General features: G+C 42.9%; 4 protein-coding genes and 1 long non-coding RNA gene across 5 annotated transcripts in view; 4 read left to right on the forward strand and 1 right to left on the reverse strand.

Annotated features, from left to right (window-relative positions):
* LOC143363140 (uncharacterized) overlaps positions 1-27,082 on the reverse strand; it is a 458,910-nt gene that overhangs the window by 349,522 nt on the left and 82,306 nt on the right. The gene's annotated exons all lie outside the window — the stretch shown is intronic.
* The window catches only part of LOC143363148 (uncharacterized), an 839,400-nt gene that overhangs the window by 14,176 nt on the left and 798,142 nt on the right, over positions 1-27,082 (forward strand). The window lies entirely within an intron of this gene.
* On the forward strand, positions 2,319-3,258 carry LOC143363153 (uncharacterized). Its single transcript, XM_076803753.1, has one exon. The coding sequence runs from the start codon at positions 2,338-2,340 to the stop codon at positions 3,256-3,258; it is 921 nt and encodes a 306-aa protein (XP_076659868.1). The 5' UTR covers positions 2,319-2,337.
* Positions 4,464-6,737, forward strand: LOC143363154 (uncharacterized). Its single transcript, XM_076803754.1, has 4 exons — positions 4,464-4,545; positions 4,662-4,835; positions 4,948-5,211; positions 6,537-6,737. Exons 1-4 carry the CDS (start codon positions 4,464-4,466, stop codon positions 6,545-6,547), a joined length of 531 nt encoding a protein of 176 aa, XP_076659869.1. The 3' UTR covers positions 6,548-6,737.
* On the forward strand, positions 12,783-19,602 carry LOC143363155 (uncharacterized). Its single transcript, XM_076803755.1, has 4 exons — positions 12,783-12,808; positions 12,888-13,136; positions 13,217-13,394; positions 19,535-19,602. The coding sequence occupies exons 2-4, from the start codon at positions 12,924-12,926 to the stop codon at positions 19,600-19,602; spliced, it is 459 nt and encodes a 152-aa protein (XP_076659870.1). The 5' UTR covers positions 12,783-12,808; positions 12,888-12,923.

The following is a 27,082-nucleotide window of genomic DNA, read 5'->3' on the forward strand; positions in this document are numbered from 1 at the left end:
CACCGTTGTGAATGCGTCGCGTATCCGTGGCGCCGAAAAGTTACCCGCCAATTTAATATTGGGTAACGGGATCCGATTGAAAGTTCTGTGGTTGCGTACGATTGCGAAAGTCTGATAACAACGGAATGACTGCTGCGTTTGCTGTGCGAGCGTATGATACGAAAGGAAGACTCTGACAGACTGCTTCGTCTGGGTCAAAAGGTCCGTTTGCTGGCCATCTCGTTGGTGTCCAACTCTTCTAAGGGATGGACCCGAAAATCCCGAAAGACCCATTCCCATTCGTTGATTGACCTGAGGGAGGCGGATCTTACGGACAGTCCTCCACGGCGGAGCTGGAAGTCCTTACCCCCTGGTCAATCACAGAAACTTCGGGAAATTCTGGAACGACGGGACCCCCGTGCAGCGTGACGAAGAGACCCGAGTGGCCTGCACATGGTGGTGCAAATTTATGACCCCTTGTCCCGAGTGGATGGACAACCATCGGGTTCAGACCTTGAACACGAGACTCCTAAGTACTCTACGTCCGGTACCCTTTAGAAATTGCGTATTTCTGAAACAGTGGGACTCGTGTTTGGTCTGAACCAGATGGCCCAAGGGGCCGCGGACGCGTGTCTCAGACCCTCACGGGCCTTGACGATGACAAGGGCGTGAGGGCCAGGCGTGACGAATGAGGCTATAAGGCTACGGTCACATCTCGAAACCGAACACCCAGTGATGGTGTAATCGTGGGTCGTCTGGTTTTTAGCTTCAGGCTGACGTTGTTGGCAATATGCGCCATCCGTGCGAAGTGTACACTTTGCATGTCGGTAGTTTTCTATGTATAGTCTTGTATGTACACTTTGTACCGATTATAGTCGGCACCCGTACACACAGGTTGTCTCGTTAACGCCGACTATAGTCGGCTCCTGTACACACAGGTCGTCTCGCGGCCGCCGATTATAGTCGGCACCCGTAACGAAAGGGTTAAATTACCGTACTAAGGGTTCGGCAAGTTCTTCGTCATTGTTGCAATCCGCGACGAGTGGATCGGATGTAACACTTATATATAATGTGATTATGTTATAATTTTCGACACACGCACTTATTCTGTCTTGTTTGATTAGTGATTCCTTTGTTAGTTAATTACTAATTATTAAGTTCGTGAATTAACTCTGAAGCAGTGAAGACTGGATGAGCAGTGGATTCGAAGGAAGGAAGGATAGAAGCAGAGAAGACGCCAGATAAGTATTGCCACGTGGTATTGTTACAAATACACGTAACAAATTATTATATATTTTGTATACTCTTTATTCAGTTTTCTTTTACCCCCATGGATCGTAGAGTTTTGAAGAAGTCGGTTTCGCGAAAACCGTATAATAAATTAGGCGCTAGGCAGAAACGAAGTATTCGGCGCGAAATAGCTTCATATTTGAGGAAGTTTTCACGTGACAATAAATTACAAAGTCCCCCTAATGTTGATAATCTGCAGGACATTCCCAGCACGTCTTCTTTTTCCGTGCCTGTCAGTAATAATAATAATGAAAGTCTTCTTAATATTCCCACCACATCTTCATTCACGCATGATTCCTCTTCTACCTCTTCATGCTATGATGTGGTTTGGGAATCTGCTGGTACCGTTTCAGAAGTATCATTTCGTGATCGTTGGGCATCTTGCTTTGTGGACAATAATTTAACGCACACTCAGGGGAACAACATCTTATCTCTTCTACGTACCCATTCGTGTTTTTCTAGTTTGCCGAAAGATATAAGAACGCTCATTCGTACACCACGTACCAGTGTGGTCACCTCTGTGGTAGAACTAGGAGAGTATGTTTATTTTGATGTAGAGTTGGAAATAGTTAAACAGTTATCTCAATGTTCTCCAGTAATTCCTGGAGAGTTGCAATTATATTTTCACGTGGATGGATGTAGATTAGATAGTTCCAATACAATTCAAATTTGGCCTATTCAAGTCAGAATTGTAAATATCTTAATAGTAAACCCATTGTAGTAGGGATTTATAAAGGCACCCAAAAAACCGAGGATTGTAACAATTATCTTCAAAAATTTGTCTCTGACATAAACTTGATAATTTCAAATGGAGGCATTACGTTCCACGAGAAAAAAATTCCAGTCGTATTAAGGTGTTTTATTGCTGATGCACCAGCTCGAGCCTTTATACTTCATCACAAAGGCCATATGTCTCATCGACCTTGTTCCAAGTGCAAAGTTTGTGGTACACAGGAAAGAGGTCGTCAGGTTTTCAATGGTATTAAACATCCTTTACGAAGTAATGAGGAATATACCAGGTGTTCCGATGAGGATCATCATAAAGATGGTCAAAGTCCATTAGCTTTGATGCCAATAGGAATGGTATCACAGGTGCCATTCGAGTATATGCATCTCGTATGTCTAGGTGTCATTAAAAAATTGTTATCTGCCTGGGTGTATGGCAAATATTCCCCATTTTCAAAATTATCTTCTCGACAAATTTTCACAATCTCAGAGAGAATGAGAAGGATCAATAAATATTGTCCATCCGAGTTTGCAAGGCGTCCTAGATCAATAGATTTATTTTCCAAATTTAAAGCAACAGAATGTCGGCAATTTGTTTTGTATACTGGTCCAGTTGTCACCTATGGAGTGCTGAAGGATAATGTATATCGACACTTCTTGTTTCTGCACAGTGCCATAAGAATAATGGTTTCACAGGTTTTTGTTAGCACATATTTAAAGTTTGCAGAAGGAGCTTTGCAACAATTTGTTCGTCGTTGTGAAAAGTTCTATGGCCCAACATTTAATTCTTATAATGTCCACGGTCTTCTCCACTTGGCGGATGACGTCAGACGTTTTGGTACATTAGATTCATTTTCAGCTTTCCCGTATGAAAGCAACATGTCCATTTTTAGAAAATATTGCAGAAAGCCAGGACAACCCCTTCAACAATTTTCTAATAGAATGAGAGAGATAGAACATCATGGCAGTAATAAGGGAGGTGGTGATTCTTCACCATCAACTGTAGCAGTGGCTGTCAGGAACCCGTGCTGCGGTGTACCGATGGAGCGAGCGTTGTTTGCGAAGCGTCGCATATACGCGGTCACTCGGACCAACCTCAACGCTGACGAGAATCGGAGAGGGTCCCAGGGCGACTCGAAGACGGCTCGCAGACTGGGATGGTCGCCGGACTTCGTCTTCCTGACCGTCGTCGTCGTCACCGTCACTCTGCGCTCCGGAGCCTCGCTCTCGTCGACGTCACGTGCGCCAGGCCAATCCTTCTAAGGCCCTGACAACCACGAGGGACCGTTCCACCAGAGGTCATCGTCGACCAGTACCTGCGCTGAAATCCCACGCGTGGCAAAGTCCGCAGGATTTTCGTCTGTCCTCGCGTGTCGCCACTCAGCGTCCGGTAGCAGGCGCTGGATCTCGGCCACCCTATGCGCCACAAACGGTTTCCACCTGGAAGCATGAGATCTCACCCAGGCTAGGACGACCGATGCATCGGTCCACGCATGCATAGTCACGCTGTGAGGCCGCATCGAATCTCCTACTGCTCTCAGCAATCGGGCCAGCAGTAGAGCGCCGCACAGCTCCAGCCTGGGAATGCTCTGTGGTTTCGTTGGAGCGACCTTGGTCTTCGCCATCAGTAGGTGCGTCTCGGCCCTTGCACCGGTAACTGGCACCCTTATGAAGACGGCTGCAGAGTATGCCCTTTCCGACGCGTCGCTGAATCCGTGCAGCTCTATACTGTCGCTGGTCGCCGCGCGATAGCCAATCCATCTCGGAACTGTGATTCGATCGGTCCTCTCCATCTCGAATCGAAGCTGCTTCCATCGCTCGGAGAACAGCTCAGACAGCGGCTCGTCCCACGACAACCCAGACAACCAGAGGTCCTGCAGCAAGATCTTCGCAGCAATGGTGATCGGAGACAACCAGCCCAATGCATCGAAAAGCCTGGCCGTCTCAGACAAAACCAATCGTTTGGTCCATCGTTGACCTGGTGTGGCAGTCCTGAGCTTCGGAGCCGCAAGAGACAGAGTGTCGTTCGCTGTGCTCCATTTGAGTCCCAGTGCTCCTGCCTCTTGGTGACCCTGCAACAACTGAACGAGACCGGAGCTCGACGACAAGTAATTGGTCGCCCACTTATCCAGCGGGAATCCGCCCGCCGTCAGGATGTCCGTGAGTTGACGTCGAGCCTCCTCGGTGTCGTGGATGTCATCTCCTCCGGCCAGAATGTCATCGACATACGAATTCGCTCGGAGAATCGCTGCACCCCGCGGAAATCGAGCCTTCTCGTCGTCGGCAAGTTGGAGCAGTACTCTCGAGGCGAGATACGGAGCCGACGTCGTGCCGTAGGTCACCGTCGTCAAACGGAAGTCCCGTACTTCCTCGCTTGGATCGTTCCTCCAGACGATCCTCTGCCAGTCACTGTCTTCTGGGTGCACCTTGATCTGGCGAAACATTTTTACAATGTCCGTCGAAAAGGCATGCCGATGGAATCGCCACCTCGTTATTACGGCCCAGAGGTCAGTTTGGAGCTTCGGTCCGGCAGCCAGGTAATCGTTAATGGTACTGCCTCTGCCTGAAACGTAAGAGCCATTAAAAACTACTCTTATTTTTTTCCAGATCCCTTTTCCCGCCACACGGCGTGATGCGGAAGGTAATTCTCCCTCTCCCCCCGCCAGTCGAGTGTCGCGAGACGAACTCCATGTGCCCGAGCCGTTCGTACTCCTCCAGAAATTCGGAGTATTTCTGTCGGAGCATCTCGTCCTTTTCTCGTCTCCTTTCGGACGATAAGAGCAAGCGAACGGCAGCCGATCGCGGAACCCCGACATCGGTGCCTGGGGTGGCAACGAACGGTAAGCGCGCAACGTAGCGTCCATCCTGATCTCTGCGGTGCGTATCCTGGAAGTGCTTTTCGCATGCTTCGTCCTGAGGCGTGCTTATTGCACTCGTTGGTACTTCTTCCAGCTCCCAGAACCTCTGCCAATCGTCTCGGAGGTCTCGTGCAGGCTGAACTAACAAGGATCGCACCCGAGGTCCAGCGCTGTCATTCTTCGTGGATGAGGTTGTGCCCATCGGCGCCCAGCCGAAGGGCGTTCGAACAATTGGAGGAGTACCCATTGGTCCGATTCGATTCTCGAGGAGGAGGTGACCACACGCATCTGCCCCCAGAAGTAATTCCACCCTATTCGGAGAGCGGAAGTCCTCGTCGGCCAACGGGAGTCCGTGGAGGTGAATCCACTTCTCGTCATTAATTTCTACCGCTGGAGTCGGAGCGGTAATTTTTCGCGTCACCAGCGCGCTTAACGCGAGTTGGAAATTGGAATCGCGACTAGACGCGAGTAACACGGACACTTCGTGACGTACCGTGCCCACGTTTATCTCCTGGTATCCGGTTAAATGAACCTCTACGTCCCGGCGCGGAAGACGTAACGCTTGCACGACATCGTCCGTCACGAATGACAGTTCGGACCCGGGATCGAGTAACGCGCGAGCGAAGACACTGCGACCGTTCGGGGACTTCAACTGGACGCGCGCGGTGGCCAGTAAAACAACGCGATTCGACCTGAACGTATTCACCGAACTTGTGCTTGGCTGCGCGGGAGCTTCACTCTTCCGGAACGCCTCGTGAAGCGAAGTGTGGTGATGACCGCCGCACACCATACACCGATAAGAAGACGGGCACGCCGCGAGCAAGTGGTTTCCCGAGAAACACGAAACGCACAGTTTATTTCGATACACAAATTCCTTGCGTTCCGGCGCGCTAAGGGTTTTAAACTGGCTGCAGTGCCCTAGCTGGTGATTGTCCGAGCACAACGGGCACTTCCGAACGTTGCTAGCCTTCGCAGATGGCCCTTTGGTCATTTGTACCGTCATGGCCGTCCTCTGTTCGGATTTTCGTGTCTCCTCTCGCTTGGTCGTTGTTGACGAACACATCGGCTCTTGGGTCGAGGCCAAGGCATGGATTCGTGATTCGAGGAAGTCTCGAATCTCCACGAAAGACGGCATGATCGTCGGATCCGGAAACATTTTCTCCCAGTCTGAAGAGGAGTTCTGGATGTATTCTTCCTCGACTTCGTCGTATAGCCCTCTCTTCCTGTAGTCACTGGCGGCGTAATCTGGCATCGGTCTCATAGCGTTATGATTTGCGGTGAAGTTGCGCCAGTAACTCTCCAACAACTCGATTCTTTTCTGCAATACGACCGCGGAGAGTTTCGCTGCCCCCAATTTGCCGGTATTGATGATGCAGTTCTTGATGCGGCCAGCGATCTCCTCCTGAGCGACCACTACATCGCTGAACGTTTGCGGCATTGTTTCGGCAGTTAAAATTCATACGAAAGTAAAAAAACAACTGATCGAGACGCGAAGGACAACGGACTTTACGCGTACCGCGGTAAACACCTTGCCTCGGTCGGTTCGAGAACCGTTGGTGTCCCGGTGGAAGGTCACGGAATTTTCGAATTCGTAACGGTTCGCCACGCGGTCTAATTACCGTTTTTCGAGGACGGTCTCACGAGTTCTATTCGGAGAATTCACGTCTGCTCTTTTCCTTTTAGGTGCTTCCTGATTGTCTGCGACGGACCCTCGGAAGATGCTCGATGCACTCGCGGATCACTCGAGGAGACAAGGGAAGCGCACAACGGAACTCGCGGTGATGCACAGAATTCTTCGTAATTCTGCGTTGGATCAAGTGGAATAGAGAAATCGACACACTCTATTCCCGGGTTTCGGCACCAAATGTTTTGGATCTTCGTTGGGTTCCGTAACGAGGAACCTTTAACTTGCGATCCGAATGATTTGAGAGAAATAAAATTGTGATTTGTGGGAGAGCTAACTGATTTATTACTGTTACCACTGCGATTCTCGGAAAAGAGAGCGAGGGCTCGACGGATTGCCGTGTATATTGACGCGGCTCTCTCCCCTCGCCGCGCACCCCGAACTACTCGGTCCGCCCGAAGTGTGCGGGGAGAGAGAGAGGCGAACCGCGACGACGGCCGAGTCCTCGATACAAACAAAGTTCGGCAATCGCTAATTTGCTGTGTGTGCGTGCGGACGCACAGCGGCACCGAACAGCTGATTGCTCGAACACTTAATTTATTATACGGTTTTCGCGAAACCGAATTTTTCAAAAATCCACGATCCATGGGGGTAAAAGAAAACTGAATAAAGAATATACAAAATATCTAATAATGTGTTACGTGTATTGGTAACAATACCACGTGGCAATACTTATCTGGCGTCTTCTCTGCTTCTATCCTTCCTTCCTTCGAATCCACTGCTCATCCAAAATTCACTGCTTCAGAGTTAATTCACGAACTTAATAATTAGTAATTAACTAACAAAGGAATCACTAATCAAACATGTTTGTGTCGAAACACCGACACCTTCGTCGTGAGAGGTGTTGTTCCCGGTCTGGTGTCGCAAACTGCACTGCGCATGATCCCGTAACGCGCAACACCTAACATACGCGCATCATAAATTAAAAGTTATACATATTATAGCTTTAAAAGAAATTAATGAATTAAAATAAAAAATTAAGAATTAAAATAATTAAATTAATAATGTGTGCATTAATATTTACGCGTATTATTGTGTTAGTTCCTTAAGGGCATGCGCACAGTTGGCGCGGGATTTGAATGTCATTTGTTTATAACGACCGCATGCAGAAAAATGCAAATCGCTACGGTCATTCGCTATCGTGCATCCCATAAGGAAGATTATTTCGAGAAGCGAATTTCGTAGGCAACAATTGGGGCAATGGAACAGGTAAGTTTCAGTCTCCTGTATCATATAATTAATCTAAAATATTGTATATATTATCGGTATATCATTATATTATTTTTCATATGTTTTTCAGATTCCAAACCGTCGACCAGAGAGGACGATTCAGAAACCGGCGAGATATAAGACCACCTCGTCGGATGGGGAGCCTCGGCGACGGAAACGCCCCTTTCCATTAACGAGTGCCCGTGACTCCGATGAGGAGCTCCGGCGACTTCTAGAGGCCGATTCGCCGGAAAGTCATGGAGCAACGTCGACATCGTTGCTCAATCCTCCTCCTATACCACCACCAACCTCCTCACCAATAGATTTGTCCTCTTCCTCCTCATCCTATTTACCACCACGTCCTATAACACCACGTCCTATAACACCACGTCCTATAACACCACGTCCTATAACACTACGTCCTATAACACCACGTCCTATACCACCACAGACCCCCGCAACAATCACGACATCCCAATTTGAGCAACTGATGTCGCAAAACGAGCACCTCATGAAAAAGCTCGACCGCCTGGAAAAGAAAATGGATCAGTATGTAATTTAAGAAATTGAAATTACAGTATGATGGCAATATTTAACAAAATTTACTTCTTCTTTCTAGAATATTAAGCAAAAGGGAGCAACCTCGCAATTATGGGAAAAAGCCGGAATGTCTACCTTTTCGAACGAGGGAAGAGGTAGACAACTTTGAAAACTGCTCCGAACAGGAGTATAATAATGTGGTAAGTGTATGCATTTATTCCATTGCTATATGCGCACACACGTGTGAGTATATATATATATTAATGATATCACTTATTATTTTTTAGGTTGACTTTTTTGCCCATGTTGGAGGGTATAATCTAAAAGAGGCACTAGTGCATTGTATCCCACGAAAATTGTGCGGGCCCTTTTCGGTAAGAATTATTTATTGCTTAATACATTAACCTAATAAGCTTAATATGACCGTGTAAATAATCTTTCTTAAATAATGTTGCAGATGCAGTTTGCGAAAGCAGAGCTTTCTCAAGGCCCTAACGCCTCGAATTTCAAGATTCGATGCGAGTGGTCCTGAAAGCTCGCAAGGAAAGGGTCCGGCACAAGAAGCCGTCGGGCAGTGCGGCCAGGTATATCAATCCCTGGAAGCAGGCGGAGTAACCGGGGGCGCAAGTGGAGGGAGGAGTTTTAGTGGGTAAACCCTCGCTGTCACATCGCCCCTCTGAAACGGGGGGCGATCGCTTGGGGAGTCCCACACTTTCTCGGGGTTGGAATGGCCCCGAGAAGTTGTGCGTAACGCATTTAACCTCCCTCCACTGAAAATAACAAAAATAAAAAAAAAAGCACCAAACAGCACTTTTTAGTGCTAATTTTAAATTATATTAAATCATATTTTAAATTAAATTGGCTTTTTAAATTAAATTGACTTTTCAAATTAAATTATATATTTTAAATTATATTAAATTATATTACAATTATACTAATTGTAAGAATTTAAAAATAAATTCAATTGAAATAAAAAATTAATACACATTAAAAATATTCCGTCATCCCTTTCCATATTCTTCTTTCAATCTTCTTCGAATTCACTTCCTCTCGCACGCACACTCTTCGCGCTCTTTTCTTTCTCTCTCGCACGCACACTCTTCGCGCTCGTTCTCTCTCTCTCTCTCTCTTTCTCGCACGTACGCTCTTCGAATTGCACAACACGGCGCTCTGTCTTTCACGACACATTGTGGTGTTTACGCATCACTTTATCTTTATTACGCATTGAAACTTAAATAAAATACCTTTTCCCACCCTACACAGGAAGATTTACTTCAATTTTTCCCGATATTTACTGTTAGAACAAGGTTACGTCCGTTCTTAGTGCGACGGACCTGCCCTCTATAACGAAGCTAAAGTTTGGCTCCCATGCCGCATGATGCCGCGTGGAATTTTACCTATAGGCTTCGCATGGATGTGACAAACGTCTGCCGCCGCATTTTATTCGGAATTTCACGACACACTTTGGTGTCACAATCAAAACACATGAGGACCAAATTCTGTTTCGAGCAGGGTTTGGTACGAAATACATAAGTCTTTTGCTCGCAATGTGTGCAGCACACATTCCACTCGATTTGGTCGAGTAGGCATTTGACTAACTGGGTAGTAACGAACGCTATTTCTCCACGTGCCGGGTGTAATAAGTATTGCCGATCTGTCGAATTGTTTTCTACTCCTCAGACCTCTGGGTTCTAAATATGCTCGCGAATTATCCGCAAGGGATGGGCGCGCACACACAACGATCGTCAAACGATCTATATACCATGTCAACTTTTTGCAACAAATGATGATGAAGGTTTGGTTTCTTAAATGTAAAACATTACGGGCCGATCGGGTTAGGTTTGGATTACATTTGGATTAGTTTTCGAGTTAGGCTCGAGTTTGGTTTGGGTTAGATTTTGGGGTAAACTTGTCGAAACACCTCCTCATCGCGGATTTCGATGAAATAGGAATATTTTGTCAAGGTCATTCTGTTTGAGATTGGCGCGCGGACGCCATAATGCCTCACCGTGCTCAACCGCGCGACTGCCAATCACAGAATGTCCCGCAACACGCGCGAGATCGTTTGCTTATCAGTCATTTATTATATTTTTCAACCTTTGAGACAAACTGAAACTTTACAGTGTGAAAATACAGTTAATTTATTGCAAATCTGCCTTCCATTCAATTCATTCATACAGTCCGCTTTCTCCACTTTCACTCAGCATACTTTCATACCATTCCAAATACACACTCATACACAATCCTTTAAATTTCCTTGCGAGTGTAGTTGCATTCCTCTTAGTTTCCCGCGAATCTTTCCAAGCAGGGAAAGATACGAAACACATTCTGAATAACTGTTTCCTATAGATGTACTCAATCGGCGCGGCGCACAATGCGGAAAAGTCGGACACATCTCACTATGTATACGTTTGTATCACGATGTACGAAAAATTCCTACGACGAAACTGCGTGTTAGGAGAAAATTTATATTAATATTCATTTAAAAATCGTTTAACAATTATTTTTGCGCATATTGTTAATTTTCTTTTCAATTTATTAATTTTATTGTTAAATTTAATTTCTTGTGAATAATTACCATTACATATGCATTAGTAATGAAATCTAGATTTTCGTAAAAAAAATTAGGTAGGGACTCCGCGGAGCCCCTCCCCCGCCATAAAGAACAATTCGGTCATTCGAAATACTCAGAATTCGTAATAGTGAATGTGACGGTTTTTTCCGAATATCTGAGAAACTAAAATAGACCAGTTACATCTGTAGTAAACAGTTGTTCAGAATGATGACTTTGGTAACATATTTCAATTTCATTTAAATCGGTGAGGAAGAGGAGTTTCGACAAGTTTATTTTCGCATTACGCGAATCCGAAAACGGAAGTGATTTCGAAAAAGTTCACGCGCTATGTATGCGTTGCGGCTAGTTGTCCCCCTCCCCTATTTTGCGTCTGTCGAACGTGTGACTTCGTGCTCGACACGGCTGATCGAGGCAGTCTGTTTACGGCACCTGTTTTTCTTGCTCTCGTACTTACCGCTAGCGTACAACCGTTCCTCGTCATCGGTTATTCTCTATCATCAGCCCACACATGTACGTATAGGCAAAATTCAATGTGGCAGTAGCTACAATTTTTGACGAATATCTCAGATACTAAGGCTGAGCGGCGGTTATATGTATAAGAAAAAGTTATTCAGAATGTTGAATTTTATAACATATTTTTATCAAAATCGATGAGGAGGTACCTTTTATGCACGATTACCATTAATAATAAATGCCACACTACAGTGATAAAAACGCAGTGATAAATATTTAATTTTCTTGAAACTAATAAACTGATGCCCTTAAATCTTTTTATAATATTCCCCTTGCTTTAAATTGTAGGTAACCACTTTTTGTCATAATAGTTTTTTGTCATATATGTCGTAAATAAATTTATCTTTTTACGCTGGTGTAAATCACTTTATAACTAAAAACTCTGTTTTAAGAACCATGTTTAAAGAAAGTAATATGATATGCATTATTGGTAACTCATTTGGGACTGGTGGAGTTCTAAGCGAGTTTGGTGGCTGCTGCATTCGCTAGCGGCCGTGGCAGCTTGTAGACATATGCTGTGGTCTGCCTGGCGACCTGACAACGACGCTCCATCCTATAGCGATATAGACCATAGCTGGGATCAATTATGACAGGTTAGTGCACAATTTACTTTGCAATCATGCTTAATCCTCCTTTTTTAATTAAATCAAAAAACAATTTCCCCTTAGGACTTGATTCTCGTCAGAATTCTGCAGCGTAATGTGATTTTTGTCCAGGTACACTGCAGTCATAACCCCACTGAAGTATATTGCTCGGGTGTCTTGCCGTCGCATAAAGCCATGGCAATTCTATTGTGTACACTGCCGTTTTGGGGGATCGTCCCATTTTACAGGTACGCTTTCTTCATTATTCATTACATTTTCTGTTGGCAATTTTATGTACTATTCTCTGGAAGGCACTTAACACATTATCTACCAACGATTAGTTCATAATTTTTAATAATTTTTTAATAGTTTGGGATTATAATGTAAATGAAGATTTTTAAGCTTTCTTTCCGCACGGCACAATTATTAAAAGTCTTATTCTGTAATATGATCCTGGTAGGTAAACTGTTAACCACCTGGCAGCCATTCATTCATTCTTTACTGCCTCTCTAAAGTTTTAATGACAAATTGTCTGGCATGTTCGTGCACGCATAATAATGAAAGGTGCGCTTGTTTGGTATTGTTTACAGATACAGACCAGGAATCCGGAGTTGCATCCCGGATTTCGGAAACAGCTTATGGGGCATCACGGCCACAAGCTTTGGGTTCACATACGTCGCCATAGAAATGATTGTGCCAGTGGTATGCATGACTGTCTGGAGCCTGCATGTGCTGACTATAGCACTGCAGTCCCAGGCGGCGCGCCGCGCCGCGGCGGTGACAAAACAGCGGAGCACCACATGTGTACTACCAGCGGTGGGACGGTCCAGCAGTGCGACAGCCACGGTTTGTACATAGAACACGCGCCTTCTATATCCACGAGATCCCCGTCTAATATTTAGTTAAATAAGAGTTAACTGTATTTTCAGGTGATCTGATTGGTCAGCACGCTTTACGTGCTATACATGCCGTATTGCTGCCTGATTATAGGGGAGATCAGCGGAGTACACAATCGACCGCAGCTCCTCGACCACCCGGAGCTGGCTACGGCGGCCTCACTTCTATTCGGATTGAGTCCGCTCGCCAATGGACTTCTGTACGCCACCAAGTCGCAATCCTTGCGACGAGCCGTACAGAGTTATTGGCGGAAGAAGATGACCAGTTCGGAATTTCGGCAGGTAATAAACTAATTCTGAATATATGTGCTCTGAAAATTTTGCTATCGCTCTGATTTAAATAGAAACTGGTCGTGTTTCAGGAAATTCATGCTCGGGCAACCAGTGCCGCCGAACTCGGAAGCGGAACTGGGTCCAGCACCTCGAACATCCCGTTGCTGCAAGCGTTCAGCGAGGATATGGTGACCGCTGGCCCCGCTCGCACCGAGTTGCAACCCGCTGGATCTTACGGCACGGTTGACATCCCCATGTTTAAATCAGGTTGGTGATCGAAATTCCAATTAAAAGAACTAATGTACGAAATATATAAGTTTAATCGTTTTAACGCAATCAACTTATTATGTTAAAAGGCGAAAGCGGCGGGTCGCGCCGCTCGAGCACAAGCAGGGAGATTCTCGCGACGGAGGCCTCCATCGAGGTTGCTTGAGGCGAAGGAATTTCCTGCCAATCTGATAATGTTGCCTCCGTCCACTGCAATGAGACAGTAAGTATCAAAATATTCTTAATATTCTCCAAGTAAAATACTATTTTAAAAACTTATAAATAGGTTGCTCGCATATTTTAAAATAAAAGACGAATATTTACTATTTACTATTTAAAATACTATTTTTTCGAACTCTGGTAGCAGCATGCTTGTGGAAGCCCGGTAGATCCCACCCGACATACGGGGATACGGATGAGCAGATGGTGAGTTTCCGAATATGATCCTACTAAATTATTAAATATTTGTTATTTTTAGTTGTATTTTATTAGTTTACTTTTTATATGTTACAGAAGGAGATAATGAGCGGCGGTTTTATATACTTATAGACCCGTCCAGCGACGAGATACTTTTAAAACTGTTAAAAAATTAAATTATATTCTCTTCTTAATATAAATGTAAATAATATGTACATGTAAATAAAAAGTTCAATTACATAAACAAAGACTATTTAAAAATTAAATTATTCGCTACAGCCTATTTCTTCGCTACTTTTGCTCCCGTTCAATTCTACATCGTCCAAATTCAGCCCTTCACAAATATTTCCTGTCTCAGACACAATGTCAATATATTATTCTATCCCTTAAAATTTTCTAATTTGTTTAGATGTTGTTTTCGAACAGTCCGAATACTGCGCATGCTGTCTATGCATTAAATCAGAATACCCTTTTTAAAATTGGACCAAACGACTTGACTTTTTTTTAGCAATTAAAAGCGTTGATTTACTAAATGGCGTGTAAAACAGATTTCTAAAATTTGCAATTAGGAGGAATTGCATGAAAAACCAAAAGAGACACTTTTTAAAACTTTTTTATTTTAATCCGTAATGAAAATTTATCGGTTGAAGAAGGAAAAAACAACGTACATCGCAAGATATGAGAATCTGTATGTCTGTGCATTTGTCCAAATAGCAAGAACACTGCCTCCAAATAGCATTATATGGATAGGTGCCGTCGAAAGTTAATTTACTTACTTAAAACTTTTACCTCGTTACTAACCCTACCGTAATCATTGCAGTCAATGCTGTCGAGCATTAGAAGTAGTATCGGATAAATAAGTAAAAAAATTAATTTTCTGTTTTTTACTAAGGATTACAATAAGAACGATTGAATTTTGTCATTACTTGTAGATTGTATTTATTTTTTTTATTCTATAATTATTACAGAATATTTTTTGTTGAATAATCATTATTTTATATCGCATTAATTTTCAAATTAATTTTAAATTCCGATATTTTTTTGTAAAGTTACTTTCATACTTCCTACACCTATAAACTATCGATTATAAAACAATGATTACAATAGTGAACAATAAGGCAGTAAGAGTGTAATGAAATTATACACTAAAAAATAATTATTTTCCAAGCAATTACAGAATGCATTATGTCACCATTCTACGTTTATTTATTGCCCATGTCACTGGCGTTTCTTCTGTAGTTCACGAGCCGCCGCGCATTATCTCCTTCTGTAACATATACAAAGTAAACTAATAAAATACAGACTAAAAATAACAGATATTAAATAATTTAGCACAATCATATTCGGAAACTATCTAATAACTATCTATAACTATCTGATATTCGGCACTATCTGCTCCTCCGTATCTCCATGTCTTGGGTGGGATCTACCGGGCTTCCACAAGCATGCTGCTATCAGAGTTGGAAAAAATAGTATTTTAAATAGTAAATAGTAAATATTCGTCTTTTATTTTAAAATATGGGAACAACCTTTTTTGCCGAGCACTAAAAATGACTATTTTACATTACTTTATAAAAACAACGTGAATGTATCTATTAAAATTTGTAGCCATCTTTTTAATGATATATTCTCAAAGAAATCAATTTGTAAAATATTTCCTCACGGTTGCATGTTTACAATCTCAATATTCGTAAATGAAAAATATTAGAATCCGTAATTTGGACAGGTCCCGTAAATCTAGTGTTAAAATAGTATTTTATTTGAAGAATATTAGAAATATTTAGATACTTACTGTCACGTTGCAGTGGACGGAGGCAACTTCATCAGGATGGCAGGAAATTCCTCCACCTCAAACAGCCTCGATGGAGGCCTGCGTCGCGAGAATCTCCCCGCTCGTGCTCGAGCGGCGCGTCCCACCGCTTTCGCCTTTTTTTTTATCGTAGGTAAAATGTGTGGAAATGATCGGAGACAGTATAAAATACAATTACACTTTATTTGTCCAACTATAAAACGTGTGAAACGGAGGTATAAGCCTTTAAAATAGATCGCGTGAATGTCCCGATAATCTTGCGAATGCTCGGTAATCTGTGTCGCGTTGACAGTTGCGTGGTGTTATATTTTCGCTTGCGATGTAGCGGGGAGAGACGTGGGACCTTTGCCTACGCGGCTTGGGTTCGATAACCTGTCGACTTTTATTCGCATTGCGTTTATGTTTTGGGCTAGCAGCTGACCCGGTGACAAGGAGAAAGACGCGGTGTGTTCTCCTTCTTGCCCACTGCTGAGGAAAAAACGCTGGCTTTTTTTCCGCCGCTGTTTAGCTGCTACAAATGCATTGCGCATACCCTGCCCTCCTGGGGGAGAGACAGGATTATGTGGGGCTCGTCTGTCCAGATGGTCCAGACCTACTCACTGAAAAACCTACAGTGACCTCCCTCAGCTAACTGGAGGTGGTCGGGATCTCGAAAACTAATACTACCGCCCACCTCCACCCCTGGCTTAGAAGCCCTTGTCCCAGGGGGGAGAGAAGCTCCCACCAGCAAAATACCTTATCTGTTTGGACCCCGTGTCACCCACACGGTGTCCCCCTTCCCTAGGGCCGGAGTTACCGGTAATGCTTGCAACGTTGTTAAACAGGTTGACACCAGCGTAAAAAGATGAATGCATAGGTAATGTATAGACAGCGGATTTTATGCATTTATGACAGAAAGTGGTTACCTACAATTTAAAGCAGTCGGAATATTATAAAAAGATTTAAGGACATCAGTGTATTAGTTTCAGCTTCAGGATAGAAGAGAGGGTGAAAGGAGGATCTATGGAGAGGAGAGGTACACATTCTATTTTATATAGAACTTCTCAGAATGAACATTACTGGAAAAATCTGGAATAATTTAAAAAAATTCATGTGGAATGTGCTGCATAAACATGAATACTGTTAATCTTAGAATATTCGTTCTGGCCTCGTTTAAAGCTTGAACCTTGTACTTTCGAAATCAGTTATTCGTTTTTCTCAACAAAATTTTGTACACTACGTAACAGGCGAAAGAGAGAGAGAGAGAGAGAGAGAGAGAGAGAGAGAGAGAGAGAGAGAAAGAGACCATACTTTTTAATTTAAAAAATTTTTCCAAATTCAAACGTTCGTACGAGCATTAAAAAATTTTTTAAAGGAACGAAATCAACGTAGACTTGAAGACTGGAGCTTTAAAATGAGGCGATGAATACATAATCTCAATCGTAGCTGTCTGATTTTTTTTTTCGCCAAATTATCGAACATTGAATACGAAGTGTGCCGCTGGCAGCGACTTCAAATGCAAACAAAGAAAAAACACTGCTTGCTACACAATACGCAATAAGCACTGTGACGTTGCAAAATTTGCGACGTCACTTCTCTGCCCACTGCGAAAACGTCACAGACAAAACTTTTACATTTTTTGCGTACAATTTGAATATGCAATAAAAAATACTAGGCCCGATTAAAAAAACGACTTCCGGTTTGAAAATCCTATTTCCGGTTAGTAGCGGAAATTGCAACTGTCACCATTCGATAGAGCGTACACGAATTAGTTACTAAAATTTTTTTTAGTTTTGAATAAAAATCACTCTCCATTTTAATAGAGGTGGACGAGTGGTCTAGGACACTTAAACTAACACGTCGGACATGCTAGTGACGTAATATTTCTTTATCGAACTTCAAAATCAATTTTTATTACCTACTAGAATTTTCTTTCGATATAAGACGATTAGTCGGGGCTTTCGAAATTTTTAAGTGCATCGCCTGAAACGTTTGCTTTTACTGTGGTTATTGTTGCATTTTATCTCGACGGTAAAAACGTGACAGGGCGGGAATGGCTTTCAAGTGGCTTTCAAGAGAATACAATGACGCACGAACGAACACGAAATTTTCATTCCACGCTGGAACATTTCTATAGAGAGAAAATCATTTTATTCCCGTCAACACCGTGTAGCTGCTTAGTGGGATAAACCAATTCCGTGTTTTGCCAGCAGGTTCTTCAGCAACTCAATTGCTTTATTTTATATCGTTATTTAAGTACCAGACGCATGAATACCTATTATACCTTGAAGTGTTTTGTTTCGATAAACATATCGTAAACATATTGAAATATATTTATCAAACGATCTTCCGGGAATACATTTGCGCAGTCTGTTGGCGCTCGTGAGTTAAACAATTTTTAATCCGTCATTGGGACGCCGCGTCTAGGTCCAGTGTTATTGTACGTACTTTTTAAACAAATGTATATTTGAGAACACTGTTCAGACTCATTTCAACGGGTCTCGTAGTTCTAGTGTTACTGTACGTACTTTTAAAACAAATCGATATTTGGGAACGTTTAAGGGGTTAAAATGACCATTAAAAAATGTTCTTCTTGATAATTTTCGTGTAGAACGAATTGCTTCCACTAACTCTTGAAATGAAGTCGCACACGGGAGCCCAGATTCCAATTTGAGGAAGGCAAAAATTTTGCAGGAAGTTGAAATTGCCTGTCGATCCATCTCGATCACGATTTCTGGGTTACAGATGACGCATTCCGAATTTCGCATTTACCGTGGCATGTTTCCCGCGGATCGATTAAAATTATTCGATGTGTCCTTCCCCGTTTCTTCGGAATAGTCGGGATTCCTTATGCGAACCCACCCCCGTTGGTGATCACGCGAGCAACGTGTATGTATGTCGATGACACTGTCTCAACCATAATCAGGGTTGTGCTTCATACACCCGTTCGTTCATACACCCGAGGGCTGTCTTCTCTTGACTTTCCGACGCCATCTTGTTCGTTCGATCGTTATTAATTTTTCCCGGCTTGTTTGCGGACGACTACACGGTGGCTCAAATTGAGAATTTAATTCGTGTCGTAAAATACAGGGGTGTGGACCCCTTTGCTTGTCCTCTCCCTATTGATCATATTAATTCAGCCCCCGAGGACACGTGTCGCCTATTGATTTTTGGCCACCGACCGCTATCACGTGTTTGCCTATCGATGTTTGCTTAAATCGATTCGTGACCATTTTGTTGCAAAAATTATTTCGATAATATCTTATTAAATATATTAGATTTAGGGCATGTGAAAGTCTGGTTTAGGTAATCTGCATACTTTCTGTTCTATTTTGAGGATTTTGATTTTTTGCAATCAAAATGTTCTACCTAAAAATCTGAATTAATTACAGTATGTGTATCTGGGTGTTCGACATTTGTGAGAATTTTTTCAGAATTTTCGCATACGACTAAATAAGGAAAATAGGTGAAATATTAATCTTTTCCGTTTTATCGCGTAACTACCCTCCCGGTTAAGATATAGGGTTAAAATATTACACATGGTTTTTCTTGACGCCCTATCGAGTGGCCCATTAACTTTTGAATCAGACCTGGGTAAAATTTCGAGAAAAAATATTTAAAATGCTATTTTAAGTAGTGTACTTTAATGTGGCTCAAATAAAATACTACTTTTAATAGAACGAAAATTTCGGCAAATAAAATATTTTTACTTTGATAACCAGATACATAAAATAAAATATTTTACCGTTGTATTGCAAATATTTCCTTACAATGAAAATAAGTTGAACAAATAGATAATATTATAAATTATAATTTTTCACATAAGAAACTATAATAGTAAACAAAGTATTATTTCTAGCTTCATTGCGAATATTTCCATGTAACATGTTAATAAACAGACGAGAATATCGTAATAACATTTGTGACACGGTAGAATTGCTTATGTCCTACCGAACCGATGACGAGAGGCCAGGTCACCCTCTGGCAGTGCCGATGCGATAACGGCAATCGCGAGCGCTCTCCCTGGGAAAGTTCGAAAATCCTGAGGGGCGAATTGTAATGCATTTTGAACGCCGCGCCAGTTGGCGCGATGCGAATTTGCAGGACCGTAGCCGGGTATCAGGGGGTCCCGGACCATTTTTCTTCCTCCCAGGAATGCGGGTAACCACAACGAGTGGCGCTGAGAGGACGGCTTCAGAAAAATTCGTGCCGAGAGACAACGAGGGAAGGATCGAGCCCGGGTTCGCCAACCTGGAGACGCCGACGAGGTAGGTCGGATGGGAGAAGATCATGTCCACCCTCGGCTCGGATCTCCCTCCGCGGGAAACAGCTAATCATCGGGGACCGTCGCTGATGACTTCGCGAAATACCGAATGCCGTGGGCTCTGGGCCGTCGGGCGCGGCCCTGCCGTGCAGAGGGAGAAAGCTCTTACGTATGACCTTGGACCGCTTAGTTCACGAGCGAGGGAATTAACTTAGATGGCACCACGTTCACTGTACATCACGTGATTAAACGTGATTGGACGTGACTGATGTTCCAATCAGTGCTGCTATTGGACGCTACTATTCCTGCTGCCGTGCGAGCGTATGCGATAGGTCTGAGCGTCGCGCTGGGGAAGGAAAATTTAGGAAAGTGGGGGACGCCTCGCTTCCGCGTTGTCGAGCCACAGCGAATGGTCACTTTATCGTTGGTCGGAACTGCGAGCAGACTTCTCAACTAGTGCTTAACATCCTAAGTTTTTTTGCACAGATACACACAGATTCTATGAAGAATTTTTCTCTTTTCTCTTTCGTCAATCTAAGTATTATACACGCAACTACACTTTAGAATAAACGTTCGTAAATACCCATACAAGCGCGTAAAAATAACTACTCCTATAAAAACCCTTGCATATGATAGGCACCGCTGTTAATCCATCGGATCATGGCTTTATTTGAATAAAATTATTTAAAAATTTCTATAGCAGAATGTTTCTACCACTTTTATCACAACTAACACGCCGATAGTATCATTCATAAAAATAACTAAGCGAAAACCCCTAGTCCAAGCTAGCAAACGAATGCCCGTTGCAGAATAAATAACAAAATGAAATGCTTCTCCACTCACATAATAACTATTCAAAATATCCTCAACAGTCACTCTCCCGTTATCTTCATACTACTCTACTATAACAAATTAAAAGATAACGCGACAACCATTTGTATTAGTATTAGAAGACCCAATGCGTTTGCTTACAGAAAATGTTAAACCTTTGGCTAATATTCATGTCGATACAAGCCTCGCGTGCCATTATCGGATACGATTGCAATGGACACCACCTAAACGTGACTACCTTATCTCTCAAGACCGTTGACGACTGCAACACCGACCACGTCGCTACAAGGACGGAAGAAGTCTACATTCAGCTACTACAGCTATCGGATTACACCCAGTAAGCAAAATGCTTTGAATCTGCCACCAAAATTTGTCTCGGAATTGCCATCCATCTGTTTCCGCATCACCATCGGTATTCCAGTGCAAAGTCTGCCATGCCAAATTCGAGCCAAACTTTGGCTTCGATCAGCCTTCGTTATAGAGGGCAGGTCCGTCGCAATAAGAACGGGCGCAACCTTGTTCTGAAAGTAAATATCGTGAAAAATCGGAATAAACGATGGGTGGGAAAATTGAATTCAATTTAGAAATATATTTATTTTAATCTTAATCTAATATATTTTTATTTTACAGATATTTATATTATTTATTTATTTTTATATATATATATATAATCTTAAGAAATAATACTATACAAGTTACATGAAGGAAATAAAAACTATATAAAATAACAATTATCATAAAAAAGCTGTTATAAAATAAAAAATAAATATTCAAATCTTAAAATAATGGAAATAAAACCCTCGAATGGAAAATAAGGTATGGGGATGCTTAAGCAGAGTTTAATTAATTTATAATATATAATATAGGTCATTAGATTATTTACAATATATTTATTTATTTATTTTCGCTATGCTTCCTCTCATCAGCGGACACGGACAGCACCACTCTTGAAGTTTCTCCTTTGTTCCGAGGCTTGTCGTGAAGAGAGCCCGTGGTTATCATTTTCGGATCTGGGTACTTCGCCCCCATTTTTGGGGGCGCCTCACTCGATACTGTAATACGAGATGCACGTATGATGAGCGGATTCGCTTCTCTACGCGAGACACTGAACCGCGTCGATGTCGCTCGATTGGCGATAGCGTTTTGTTCGATTGGCGATAGCGTCTTGTTTTTCGACGGAACGTTTTGTTCTTTGTGACGGAACAGCGTCAGTCGCACAATAAAATACAATACCCTCCGTAAAACCAGCGGAAAGAAAAGTCCCCCGGGGCAGAGCAGCTTACCCCGGTAAGCATAAATACAACGTGAAGTCGACAGATATCCCGAGGTTGTACAACGCTTGAGAGCGGATGCATCCATCGCCCACCTGCGGCGCTTACTCCGGGAGTTTCCCATCGCCACGTTACGATAGCTTGGTATAGAGAATTTTTTATAGAGGTTTATCCTCCTTACAGGCCGGCCGATTAAAGGTCGACCCACACAAGACCGGGACGGGACCGGGGACGTTTGGCCGCTAGATTCGAAACCAGGGTGTAGGGTTTGAGTCGACGGGGCTTCAGTGTTCCAAACTATATTTCTGCTCGCTCCGGTTGGGTCATTATCTCGAGCGTTTGACCATTTCCAGAAGGCCTTTCGGGAGCGCGTTGACAGTTCCCTGCCGTGCATGGCACAAAAAAATGTTTTTAGGGCCTTCACGGTTCCTTAGGTAAACTATCGGTATCTCCCCTTTACAATACCATGGAAATAGGAAACCTTCCTGCCTCTTGGTGAAACATCATACATCCTTGCATTGTATGTAAATTATACATACATATATTGTAAAAACGAGAATAGTTGTTACTTTTTTTTTAAGGAAATATCCACATTAGGAAGGGGATCATTCCATGTGAATTCGTTCATTTTTTGGGGACTATGTCTCGAATTTTGATGACATTGAAGTATGTTGTGGTCCAAGAGAAAATGGGAGGCGGGGGTTGAGCCGGGTTATCACAAAAGACTGCTGTTCTCAAATAATTTATTTTTTCCTTGGTGAATGTCATTTCTTAATTAAAAAATATTAGAAATATCTTTGTTTTGCAAATTTTACCACTGGTTCAAGTGTGAAAAAATTTGAATAAATATGGCTGTATTTTACGTTCCTTCATCTTTCTCTTTGAAATTTCGTTTTGTAATTCGCGGAGCCGCAAAACTATTTACTGTACTATTCATTATTTTAGGTTCATAAAATTGCTGGATATTCTTTAGACATTCTGAAGTAAGGGTCGCTAGCGAAAAAATGTATGTATATGGAAAACTCCTAAATTCTTGTCCATGATGGCCTAAACATGGTTAGATGGAAGGTTCCCTGGCAGGAATGCGATGGCGTATCTATATCTTGTCCAATGAGACGAGACAGTAGACGTAAACATAGGCGCTCGAGTGCGACAGAGTTGAAGTTACCCTTACAAGACAATTAGCAAAGGACGCACGCTGTGTGCTTCACTGCCTTAGTCTCGTTGGACAGAGCATAGGTACGAATGCGCGGCCGATTGGATCAGAGTGCAAGGGACAGGCCTCGTTTCACGCGTACTTTCGGCTATAGTCGAGATATTGGCTACAGCGGTCACATATACTATGTAGCGTGTGACGTCGAAGCCAAAACAATGGGACTACAGGCGCAGCTGTGGTGGGGATAGGCATACCTAACGGTGGGCTTCTCAAGAATGGTGACACTTTAAAAATGGCGAAATTAAAATGGTTTCAAGTGTACGCTGCACCGCGACATTGCCTTCTTTTTGACGGCAGACGAGCGGTTACGAGCAGCAACCGAGCAGCTGTAGTTGTTGTCCTTACACCATCTATATATGCGACTGCCACATGATCTGATACAATTATGAATTGTTAGAGAAATTCACTTCACGGACCTGTTTTTAAAAAATCGGACACTTCAAAATTGACGAAATTAAAATTATTTGAAGTGAACGCTGCACCACGATACATAGCCTAGCAGCACGGTTGGCGCACGGTAGAAGCAGAGCCCGGGAGGCTGTTAGGCCTATGGCCTCCCGGGCCCGGGTTCACTTGAAATAATTTAGTTTCGTCAATTTTGAAGTATCCACTTACTTAAAAACAGGTCTGTAGAGGGGACACTTGGGGCTATAACCTCATTTTTTAAAATAAGACAACGTTTATAATGTTCTTTAAACATTCTGAAGTGGGGGTCGGCAGAGTTTGTCCTAAAATTGAAACTTTCACGTAGTAAGGAGAAAGAAAACAGGAAAAGAGGTCCGTATTTTATTGGGGTATTGTGCAGTCGGAGTGTACAGGAAAGGTAAATACCATCATTAGCACAGAGGACATTGGTTTTTCCAAACCTGTCGGAGAATAGCGGTTGATCAGTCGTGCACTTACAATTGGCTACCTGAATCGCCGAACGTCGCGTCTTTATCTGGTTTTACCTGATTGAAACCTTGGAGGCTCCATAAATTAAAAACCAAAGTTTCAAAGAGGCATCATCGAAGTACTGCTCTGTAACTATTATATTAAAAGAACTATGATATTCACTTTTTGACCTATCAATCGCATCTCGAAGGATTCTTTGATAGTGAAAAAAATGTTCATTACACAAACCGCTGAAAATGAGTTTTTGGGAGTTTATAGCGAAAACATAAGAATGAGCACGATCTAATGAAAATGGTGACTTGTTTAAAAAAAAGTGGTGTCACCTCAAAATCGACGAATTTAGAATTATTTGAAGAGTGAGCATGTCGGCTGTTCGAGGCGGTGTACCGCGGAGCAGCGTTCGCTTGAAATAATCTGAACTCGTCGATTTTAGACTATCCATTTTTTTACAAACAAGTCTGCAAAGGGAACACTTGGGGCTATATCCTCATTCCTTCTAAATTTTTTAATGTCCCTCTGCTATTTTTCCGAGTGATTCCGAGATTCGATTGATAGGTCATCATCATCGGTGAAGTAGTTTTTAAAATAATACAACATTTATAATGTTTTTCTCCCTTCGCCACGGCCACGCCACGGCGAACGGGGTCGCTGAGTATTCTTCGCAAGAATATTTCGTGAAACCCCGGCCCGGGCCCGGTCGGCTCTACCATAGGATCCTCAGGGGTATGCGGGGAGTAAACAGTGCTGGGGTTCTGGTAGCTAACGCCCGTGGTGCGCGGCACTTGGCCTTTGTTGCGAGCATCTTGAGCGCCTCTCAAGTCTGTATGGCATAGGGAAAACGTGCCCCGTTCCCGGTCCCGGTGAAACCCGTCTTGTATGGGTCGACCTTAAGGCAAGCCCTCCGTTCCGGTAAAACATGACCATCGGTTTACGGTATGGGGCCCTGCGCCGACGTCCCCGGTCGTGCGTAGGACACAAGGAAAGCCCGCGGTTTTCACCCGTCCGTGTGAGCCTCATCGGCATGGGAAGCCCTGACAGGATCCGAAGATCCCGCCGGCTTCGTCTCACACATCATTGGGACTACTTCCCGCGGAATGCCCCTCGCTCCGTTAGCAACACACAACTATGTGTGTTCCCAGGGTCGTACGTAGAGTGCAACGAGCTTGCTGCTCGCCGCCAGGAACTCTGCATACGTAGAGTGCAGCGAACGAGTACTGGGAGTTCGGACGGCCAATCAGCGTGATTTTACGTTTTGATTGGCAGCCTGGCTGACAATTAAGTCCAGATATTTCGGAATTTTCTCGATCGGTAGGGTCACCTTTTTACAATTATTGGAGGCTATGAAATGTCTGAGATTTTTGGCTGCAATAAATGGATTGCATCTATAAACCAATGAACTTTTGAATTTCGGTTAGGGCGAGCGGCAATGAGGTTCTCGCTGGTTTTTACAGTTACATTGGGTGCGTAACACTCTGTCTCCTTCCTTAAGGAGATTCAACAACTTCTGCTTGCACACAAAAGATGTCTTCGAATCGCTAATACCCTGAATGTCAGCCATGCTCACGGGTATTAACTAACACGCAAATTCGTATGTTCTATGTACAAACCGTGGCTGTCGCATTGTTTGACTGTCCCACAACGGGTAGATATGTGGTGCTCCGCTGTTGTGTCACCGCCGCCTGCGACTGCAATCCCACGTTCATGATTGCGCCAGCCTTGCAATGATGCTAAGCAGTGATGCACATCACTGACACCACCCTTTTTATGGCGACTTAGACACACACAAAGCTAGTCTCCGTGTTGCTCCACAAGCTGTCATTATTATTAATTAATGAAATTGTTGAAATAATGTAGTCACATTGTGAGTAAAACTCACATCGGGGAATGTCGGGGCGTAGACGCGGCGTCGCTTTGGCTGTTACAATGTAACAACTTGTAAAAAGCCTAATGGAGTGTGCGTCATACGTCGAAATGATGATCGGAGGAAAAATGACGATCGACACGAGACGAGAGTGGGGAAGACGTTAGCTGCACGTCCACCGAAAGTTCAGTTCGATAAAAGAATCGGTTTGGGCAGGACATACCTGGTAAGTGTAATAAGTTCGACACAAGAGTCGGTTTAGGCAGGACATACCTGTGTTATATATATCAAGTTTTTATATTAAAGAAAGTTCCTTATTCACTAACGCTGTGCTTTATGATAGGACAAATCCTATCATATCCTCGACAGGTTATGGGTTATGGGCCCCGACCGACCAACAGCCTACAATGTAAGCAAATGGAGAATCATGCATTATTGGCAATTTATGCTTTTATGTTTTTAATCAGAACAATATTGTTAAGACGAATGAGTTGTAGAGCTTGTCCCGATCAAAATGAGTCCAAACACGACATCATTTGGACTGTCTTTAATGAGATTGTAATTTTTATCGTAACATTACGTATCAGTGAAACTTGTTCGTCTGCACTCGAATTTGACCTCATTTTCATCAGCAAAATCCCCTCCATTCGCTCGTCACAATTTCATGTGGATATATTGAAAAATCTAAAAGTTTGAACTTTCATACGTGCGCGATTCTCCATTCGCTTACATTGTATGTCGTCTGTCGTCGCTGGGTCTTTGAAACTCGGCGCTCGGCAAAAGTTATTCGAAGATTTATTCGAAGCCTTCGAATAAAAGATACAGATAAAAGATGAACAAATTTTTCGAAGTTCGAATAAATCCGCTTCGAACAAAAAAATTATCTTTATTCGTCGGATAAATTCTCGTCGAATAAAATTATTTATTATACTCGTCGTATAAAGATACTTTTTTTATTCGAACCTTCTAATAACGAATAAAAATTTTTTTATCTTTTATTCGTTATTCGAAATTTTTATTTAGATAAATATTTTGCCCAACTCTGCTCGAAGCCGCTTATTCGAGCTTGTTGGAAATGTTCTTTAATAGTACGTTATTCAGCAAACTACACTTTATTCCGTATATACTTTATTAGTATTATAAAG

This window comes from Halictus rubicundus, unplaced genomic scaffold (assembly GCF_050948215.1).
Source record: "Halictus rubicundus isolate RS-2024b unplaced genomic scaffold, iyHalRubi1_principal scaffold0025, whole genome shotgun sequence".
In the NCBI taxonomy this organism is placed as follows: Eukaryota; Metazoa; Arthropoda; class Insecta; order Hymenoptera; family Halictidae; genus Halictus; species Halictus rubicundus.